At 43.3% G+C, this 9,301-nt stretch overlaps 1 protein-coding gene across 1 annotated transcript; it reads right to left on the minus strand.

Annotated features, from left to right (window-relative positions):
- Positions 1 to 85: 85 nt before the first annotated feature.
- LOC104437424 (plasma membrane ATPase 4) lies at positions 86 to 6,232 on the minus strand. Its single transcript, XM_010050361.3, has 16 exons — positions 5,857 to 6,232; positions 4,674 to 4,793; positions 4,335 to 4,571; positions 3,403 to 4,164; positions 3,169 to 3,291; positions 2,968 to 3,072; positions 2,745 to 2,889; positions 2,484 to 2,648; positions 2,124 to 2,362; positions 1,995 to 2,027; positions 1,820 to 1,901; positions 1,510 to 1,670; positions 1,238 to 1,411; positions 925 to 1,107; positions 632 to 813; positions 86 to 454 (listed from the first exon to the last, which is right to left on the minus strand). Exons 1-16 carry the CDS (start codon positions 5,911 to 5,913, stop codon positions 358 to 360), a joined length of 2,865 nt encoding a protein of 954 aa, XP_010048663.2. The 5' UTR covers positions 5,914 to 6,232; the 3' UTR covers positions 86 to 357.
- Positions 6,233 to 9,301: the final 3,069 nt, after the last annotated feature.

The following is a 9,301-nucleotide window of genomic DNA, read 5'->3' on the forward strand; positions in this document are numbered from 1 at the left end:
GTATTTTTGGCAACGAGTCTCGAGAGTCGTGCAAGGAACAAATTACCCTAGAAAAGAACCAAGATTAAAGCAAATCAGGCAAGACTTGAGGAAGGAAAATCGAAGGTAGGATTATGGATACCAAAGTTACAGTGCTTCTAGGAGATCAGGGACCCCAAAAGGAAAAAAAAGAACAAATAAAGAAAATCAAACATCAGCTCTTCTTATGCTGCTTGAGAATACATGAGCAAGTAAACTTCAAGTAGTAATAGATATCCTCTCCGTATGCACCGAGGTTGAACTAGTTAGGCTTTCTTCTTAGGATCATCTTGGCTTGTAGTTTGCCTCTCAGGCAGTGAGTGCACTGTCCTGAGGAATTCACACCGTGTAATGCTGCTGAATCGTGTCGATGTCCAAGCCCTTAAGCTTCACCACCGACTCCACGTGACCCTTGAGCGTCTGGAGCTCCCGGAGCCTAAAATTGGACAAAGAAGAAAGCGAGACGAAAGGTTTTAGCACTTTTGCTTTTTTGTCGATTCATCGTACAAAATGTAATTTCTCTCTAGATATCATGGGATTGGTTGAACTCATAGTGCTCATGGGCCTTTGGAAAGTGTGTGCATTGCATCATATCGTATGGCACATTGCCTACCTTGCAACCTCGGCTCGTCTTTTGGCCTGCTCTGCAATCTCGGACAGCTCTCTGTAGCTGCTCTTGTCCGAGAAAATGGTGGAAGTCTCCGGTGGCTGGAGGCCATGGAGAGTCCTCTGGGCGAGCGCCCATTGAGCTTCTCTCTCCTCCTTACCGTAATCCTTCTTGGTGGTGAAGGCAGTCTATTTTCACAAGGAGAAAAGGGAAAGGCCGGTGTGATCAATCAATTGACTCGAAATGAGCAAATGAGAATGTGTATCACCCCATATTCCTGAGAAATAAAAAGATTGTACCTTGTTCTCCAGCAAGTTAAGCCATGCCTTTCCACTCAGGATGTAGCGAATCGCAAACTTGATGATGTCTAATGGCACGTAAGCGACTATGCTGTAGACCCATATAGCCCCAGCCCATCCCCAACCGCATCCTTTGATTTCGGCAAAGCCCCAGTTGGCATATACAGCTATCAAAGTAGCCACCTGAAAAATATGTAAACGAGTTCGAATTATGTATATGAACTGCAACATCTGCAATGCTCTGATTCAGGACCATAAACATCACGTGTTTCTCTCAAAAGAAGAAGAGAAGAAGCGCTCGTAGTATCCATACCAGCTGTGCAATTATGAATGCGCTAAGTAGCAGCAGTCCAGGGCGTTCAACATATGACCAGCTTCGAGACCGAGTCACAAAAATCAAAGCCTGGCTCACAATGCTCACTTGGAGATATAAAGCGGCCATCATTTCTTCGGGACTGTCCCTTATTGGTCTCACACCGAATTTATCCTGCATTGGGCAAAATAGAATGAGCATTTGATAAGTAACTCGAGTATGGTGGAAGCTTGAGTTGGGATAGAATTAGCGACAAGGCATCGAGCTCTTACAGGGAAAAAGTCAGTTTCCTTCATTGCCCAGAAAAATATGACAGTCATCAGTGCCAAATAACCTCCAAGAACAACGCCAGTAGCAAAAATCTCTCTCAGCTTCCAACTATCGGGCACAGGAGATGGCTTTACGCGATCCTTTGAGATTGTCATGATTGTTCCTTGAGAATTTGGTGTTAAAGCACAAAATTAGTACCGGTGTTTATCATTCCATGAAGATAAGAGACCAGCATTGAAAGAAGGTCATAAATGTTTATTTTGGTTTGAGTAGCTTCCAAATTTTTGCAAGAGAAAATGCATAGAATCTCACCATCGTTTAGGATTGCAATGATCAAAACCATGAATGGAGAGAAGTCAAACTTCCATATCAAAGCAATGAACAAGAAACCAAACTGCAATAGTTACAACAATCAGGTAAGTCAAAATCATCTATCGATACATTGAAATAAAATCATAAAAGCCACAAAAGTGACATTTCTACTAACCACGATACGGATGGTAATTGACACTGCATATATCTGCAAGACAAAAAAAAAAAAAATTGAAAATTAAAAATCTTTACTCAGAGATAAAACTTTGCATCGTGATGGAAATGCTAGAGTAAAGGGACTAACTGTATAGTTCTTCATCCTTTGGAATATAGCTCTGCTTGTGAGCACAGCACTGATGATAACGCTCAAACCTGGTTCGGTGAGGACAATATCAGAAGCACCTCGTGCAGCATCTGTGGCATCAGCAACTGCAATTCCTATATCTGCCTTCTTCAAAGCAGGGGCATCGTTCACACCATCACCAGTCATTCCACAGATGTGCTTCCTCTCTTTCAACTTCTTCACAATTTCATACTTGTGCTCTGTCAAGAGAAAATAAGGGAAAGGCAATGGTGAGAAGCAAGTTTTACTGAGGGAAGAACCTATACAAGGCAGAGGAGACAAATATATTTCAAGTGACCAAAAGGCAAAAACGGCACAAACCAGGAAAGACACCAGCAAATCCATCGGCCTTCTCAATCAACTCTTCCACGGGAAGAGCTGCTATGTTTGCATCCTTGTCTTGGCCAAGTAAGGAAGCAGACGGGTACATATTTGTCCCCATTCCAAGTCTCCGTCCTGTCTCCTTGGCAATGGCAAGTTGATCACCTAGTCGATGAGATAGAAAAATAGGCATTAGAGCCATTAGCAAGACAAATTGTACTGACTGAACTCATCAGGCCAAAGTTCAAGTAGGCTAAGTACCTGTAATCATCTTGACATTAACACCAAGATTAAGAGCTCTACGAATGGTTTCGGCACTGTCATGCCTTGGAGGGTCAAAGAGAGGCAGTAAGCCAACAAACTGCCAAGGGCCACCAGGACTTTCTTTCGTTTTCTCAGGCACTTCCTGTACGATGTAAAGGTGAGTTTTTATCCATTGATAACAAAAATTATTCGAGAAGATAAAAATATTATATCAAAGTACCTGTCTGGCGACAGCCAGTGACCGAAGCCCACGTTCGGCAAATTTGTCAATTATAGCGTAAACTTTCTTCCTAAGATCATCCCTCGCATTGCAAAGATTCAAAATCTGCACCAGAAGCCAAAAAGGAAATACAGATTACATTGGACAATTGAAGTTTGAAACAATTTTAACTTACTGAAAACATAGGACTAACAATATTACCTGCTCGGGAGCTCCTTTACTTGCCCGGTGCCAATTTCCAGCAGGATCAACATAGGTCAAAGCTGTTCTCTTATCCACCGGATTGAAAGGGAAGAAGTGAACCTCTCTAATGTCAGCTCTTGCCTTCAAGAACAGATATTATAGCAAACGAAATGTCAGGTTTCAGCTCTTGCATATGTAAAGACAGTACCATCAACCGGCAAACATAATCGGAGGATTCACTCCTTATCTTACCTCCTTTGGATCACCAAGCATGCCAACGATGGCTGCATCAATCGCATCTTGATTTTCTGTCCTTGAAGCCCTGGCGGCCAGCAAGATCACATGTTCCTTCTCCACTCCTTTCGCGAAAACCTCTATCAAATTCTTATCTACGCTCAGCTTGTTGAGAGTCAGCGTCCCGGTCTTATCACTGCAGAGGACGTCCATTCCCGCCATTTCTTCAATGGCAGTCATCCTCTTCGTGATTGCACCCTGTTGAGACAGACGGTGGGACCCAATGGCCATCGTGACAGAGAGAACAGTTGGCATGGCAATGGGGATTCCACCAATCAAAAGGACCAAGAGGTTGTTGATCCCATCCCTGTACTTGCGGTGCTGAATTGGGTACATCACGATAATCTCGACCAACATACCAACTGCAATAGAACAGATGCAGAAGTTCCCGATCGCCGTCAGCACTTTCTGGAAGTGCCCAACATTGTTCGTGCTGTCGACGAGATGTGCTGCTTTGCCAAAGAACGTGTGGACACCAGTGGCAATAACGATGGCCTCAATTTCTCCTTGCTTGCAGGTTGAGCCAGAGAAAACTTCATCCGAGGGATTTTTGGTCACCGGAAGAGATTCTCCTGTAAGGGCAGATTGGTCAATCTTCAACGGGTCACCCTCAAGAAGTCGGGCATCTGCAGGGATAATGTCTCCCAGTTTGATGCTAATAATGTCTCCCGGAACCAACATAGCAGCCTCTTGCTCAGACCATTTGCCGTCCCGGAGCACCTGTAAACAATCACCATGATACATCATAAACAGTCAAATAACTCGAATGGTACGGTATGATACGCCAGGCAGAGGTGCTGTATCAGATTCAACTCCTACAGGCACCACAAAGGACCAGAACCTCTCGAATCATTTATCAAGCCAAGTGCAACCTGGCGCCTATCTATTACCTTAGTTTTTGGGGCGAGACCAGCCATGAGAGCAGCCGCGGCATTACCAGCATTGTTCTCTTCTATGAAACTGATGGTGGAGTTGATCACCAACAAGCAAATAATCCCCACAAAGTCCTGCCAATCCGGAGGCTTTCCTTCGCCGTTAGCAAGCACGATGGCCATCAGAGCGGCGGCTTCCATGACCCATGACAGCGGATTCCACATGAACCCCAGAAACTTGAGAAACTTGCTTTCCTGATCGTTTCACGTCGCCAAGACAAAACATAGTCACACTTCCCGATGCCGAAGCACCTCTCGAATCAAGTAAGCAATGAAAGGAATGGAAAGATCGCATACCTTCTTCTCCTCCAACTTGTTGGGTCCAAAGATCTGAAGCCGGCTCTCCCCTTCCTGGGTGGTCAGGCCGTTTGGCGTGCATTTCAGCTGCTCGAACACTTCTTCGATCGGAATCTTTTCCTGTAACCATCACCGTTACACAGTTGAACGCTCCGGAGTATCACTCAGAATGTCAGCTAAGAGACACTATATTTTCTTTTCCTAACAGAATTGCATGTTTTGAAACACAATCCCTATTCGCATCATGACTCGACCCTCTTAAATTAATTACAGAGCATGCTATACGGTGGAAATACGTATACTAGGTTGTCGGGAGAATTCTTCGGAGGAAGTTGGAGTTCTTGTCGTGCTGAAATATTTTTTTTCCAGAGTCAATTCTTTTGTATATTTGTTCCTTTGACTTTTAGCAAGCATTATTTTCTCCCCAAACACCGGCCCAGACAGAACCAATTTCCTGCTAGGCCAGGCCAGGCGTGCGAGCCACGTCAGCATAAAAGCGTTGACGGGGGCCGGGCCGAGCCGTGCGAGGCAGAAAGTGCTCGTGTCGGGTGGGGCCCACCACCCCACCAGGCTCCCTCGTGATCGGCCTGCGGCCCCCGCGCGCCAGGGTTGGCACGGGCGGTGACGCGAAAAATTTCACGAAAGTCACAAAAAGCGCAAACGGTTTCGGAGCAAAAATGGCGGCTCTTCTTTTCTACACGTGAAACGGTTTACTACGTATACGCCCGTGAAATCTAGGTGATGCGCAGGGCTCGTGATGATCAGCTCCTTTATCGTCGAACCACAGTGATTGCACAATCTCTCTCTCTCTCTCTCTCTCTCTCTCTTTCTCTCTCCATATGCTATGGGGACTGCCTCTATCAGTCATGTGAAGGCGACCTTGGCTCTGTGCACAGAAGAGGCCAACTGGGTTTTTTCTCATGTCCGATCACCGACTCGCCCGTATTTCCTGTTCTGTGTAACTATTCAATTCGTTCAACCATGCTAAAAGAGCTAAAAAAAAAAAGGAATAAAAAGAAAAGACGCACTTCGTACTGATTCATTGGCGTTTCGTTCCTACATGATAAAGGTTTTTCTATGATGCATGTCATCAGCGGAGAGATGGGAATTCATAGCAGGAAAGAGAGGAAACACGGAAAGACAGAAGGAGAGCGAGGAGTAGGAGGAGGAGTAGATGACGTACCAGATCAACAGTCTCGTTCTTGATTTGCTCCAAACTTATGCCCTTGTCGCTGGCCATCTTGGATCGACCCAGAAAGCCAGAAAGACACGGAACACAGAGCGAACGCAACTACAAGTCCGGTCCCGCTGTATATGCGAAACTTTCAGTGTTCTTGCGTGAATCTTAAGTTGAGGATACCCCTGGAGAGTGGGTGAGTTGAGATGAGATTGAGATCATCCAATCCCAATGATTCTCTCTCTCTCTCTCTCTCTCTCTCTCTCTCTCTCTCTCTCTCTTTCTCTCTCTGTCCCTCTCTCTCTCTCTATCTCCAATAGGTCAAGAACCAAAGAGAGACACGGGAAGTGACGAGGTTACGCGTGTATGTGGCTCCTCCAAATGGCCCTGCGAAGTCCTCCTTTTATACTCTCCCGGAAGCCCCCTCCCAAAGCTGGTGTAATTATTGAAGATGATGGGGACGATGATGGCACGGTTGAATGACTTTCGTGCTTGGGTTTCCCATGCCTGTTGTAGCCTCCCCCTCACGTACCTTCCCAACAGTGACCGAACTTGTCTCGGTTGGTTAAGTTCGTGCAACCCGGCCATGAAACGTGGCACACGATTCGGACGCAACTCGGGTCTGACTTTGTGTTCAGCATACGCCCTCCCTTTGAACTTTCCTGTGCATTTGAGTCATTGACCGTCCGGGTAGGTTCTGCTTTCCGCACGTTTTAGGTTTTGTTCTCAATTGACTTACTTTTGTCTGGTGAGGATACCTTCCCCTAGGCAAAATTGAGAGACTTTTATAATGCCATACCAAAGACCTCGCGATTCCAATTCATCGAGTTAATGGTTGCCGATTTGGAATGCTGCCCTGCTGGGGGCAATCCAACGGTCCGAGCCCTTGTGACGGCTCGAAAAACTAAGGGGTCTTCCGTTCGAAGTTTTCTATCCAAAAATTGCACAATCTAAATGGTAGTATTAATACGAGGCATCATCTCGGGGAGGGCGAATCAAAAGTCATCATCTACCTTTCAATTGAGAAATTATTTCAAATGGATTACTTCACTTGCTCAAGTCATCCAAAATTTCTAAACTTACATAACATCAGTATCATGAAACAAAAGAAAATATAATCTCTCCATGTCAATCGAAAAGTCTCTATCTTCCTAACTTTGATGCTAGAGACTTTGGCTAGCAACGCCACATGTCATATCTCTTGGCAACCCTACGCAATCACTGATCTTGCTACCCAATACATTTAGTAGTTAAATATAGGTCCTTTCTATTCAAATTCGATCAATCCATTCGAAGGTGAATTTAAAGCTCTCTATCTGCATTTTAGATCCACTTCTTCTTTTTCTTTTTTCTTTTTTGAAACACTTGTTCTTCTCAAATCCCTTTGCAAAATGTTGGGGGAAACTTGTCTTAGGCTGAACAAGACTTGCTAATGAAATGGAAAGAAACCGACGACTTGGACGGAATGGGGCCCCTAATTGACGTCTAGGGATGCGGTCGGGATTCCAAACTAGAGGGCGGGGGGAGAAAGGGCAGTCAATCATGGATTGCAACAAACTGTCGGAATTAATAATATGAATTATTGGGCGGACGATCCATAATTGGATAACTCGTCAAGACGCACATGCTTGGAATTATTTTCTCAATAAAGTAAAATAAAGATACGTAACGAAGGGGAATGGTATAATAATCGATTTTTTTTCTTTTAACGGAAGAGATCGACTTTGATTTGGGGGCCGCCGGCAGCCAGAAACCTAGGCGATCTTTCTTGAGCTGTTGTTTAATAAAAAAAATAAAAATAAAAATAAATAAAGAGGCGTTTGAAGCGATACTTGCATGCGCCAGATTTATATACCTTGAGATGGATGCATGGAAAAGAATGTAAGCCGCACCCCGGTCATGCAAGCCCAACTCATGTGCATTGGGCGCGAATGACTGCCTACTTCAATGCATGAAGCCATATGGAACATGTGAATATTACGTATAGAGATGATCAGTTCCAAAGTAGATTAGAACTTATCTTGTTAATACCGGTTCCCAATTTTTGAAACCTAAAAACTACTATATTTTTCTTGAAACTAATTGTGGAAGGTACCTTGTTTTTCTAGTCTGATCCCAGGGTCTATCTGAGAATCTGTTTTTCTTTTGTCCATTTTTTCTGGTTTCATTTTTTACAGCAAAATAATAAAGTACTAAAACGATTCAAAATGAAGGATGAACAATAAAAATCCCTATCCACCAAAAGCGACAATCCACATAAAATGAAAACAAACAACATAGGTAAATTCACAAGAGATTTATATAAAACCTTGGTCTCGAGGTTAGAAAACAAAGAAACTAGGGTTTTTACTTTTTTTTTTAGCTTCATGAAAGCGGTTCTAAAATTGGTCCAGTCAACCCAGTTCTCAAATGAATCTTAACTTGAAACTAAGAGCCGAATGTGTTTTCAAGGCAATTCAATCCAATTTCCGAATAGAACCGGTTCAATTTCACATCCCTAACCATGTGAGACCCACTAACTCCGATGGCTTGCAGAAGCCGATCCTACATAAAGGTTAGTGGTCTTTTACTGATTTACGGATGTCGACACGACATCATCGTTTAAGAAATATCATACATGTCAATCTTCTCGTTTTATGTCCTCTGTCTAGTATTCCAAATACATAGCAAACCGATAAGACTGTCGCTTATCCATCGACTGTTTCCTAATTCGAGTTACGTGCGTTAACATCAAACCGAATTAGGATATCCGATTGTCTATGAGCCCCGTATCACCCTGTCTCATGTGGCGTGACAGAATTAACTCGATTTCCCCACTCGAAATCGCATGCAAACGAGCAGCCACGTATCGAGATCTTTAAACAGAGTGAATTAAGCTTTACTTAATTAAGGGAATTCTAAGTCCGTCGTCTTACGCGATCCTTATATAAAAACGTCAAGGTGCGTAGGTTTGTGAAATAGAACATCCAACCCCGATGAACGGTATGCCGTGGCGGAGTCAACTTCTGCAATCGATTCATAAATCATTTGAGAAATCCATAACTTGACTTTTGAACTTTACCAAAAAAAAAACTTGACTTTTGAAGTGAAATTGTATTTGACAAAGCATATTAATGGATTCGGACTCAAAAAAAAAAAAAAGGACATGTCATATAATTTGGGGCAATATGCATATCGTTCATCATTTAAAATGGTCTACTTGTTTCGTGAAAAGATGAATAATTTGAAAAATATATTCGTAAAATTGATCATGTGTATCACTTAAAATAATTAATTCATAAAAAAGTATTTTCATCAATGGTTTATATCTTAATATTTTAGTGGATGATGAAAAGAATTCGGTCATTTGCTTCCGTAAGCGATGCGATCATTTTTATTAATCATTTTTCGCGAAATATATATGTATAAAGAGATTTTGCCTGGAAACTGCGTCAAACCAGCCAGGTCTGGC

Source organism: Eucalyptus grandis, chromosome 3 (genome assembly GCF_016545825.1).
Source record: "Eucalyptus grandis isolate ANBG69807.140 chromosome 3, ASM1654582v1, whole genome shotgun sequence".
Lineage (NCBI taxonomy): Eukaryota > Viridiplantae > Streptophyta > Magnoliopsida > Myrtales > Myrtaceae > Eucalyptus > Eucalyptus grandis.

Bases quoted from the DNA above. Each gene is read 5' to 3' on its own strand.
- LOC104437424 (XM_010050361.3), bottom strand. From the start codon at position 5,913: ATGGCCAGCGACAAGGGCATAAGTTTGGAGCAAATCAAGAACGAGACT. The intron at 3,292-3,402 runs GTAAGATAAGGA...CTGTTCTTGAAG, and splicing joins TGCTTGGTGATCCAAAGGAG to GCAAGAGCTGACATTAGAGA. The intron at 455-631 runs GTAGGCAATGTG...GTCCAATTTTAG, and splicing joins AGACGAGCCGAGGTTGCAAG to GCTCCGGGAGCTCCAGACGC.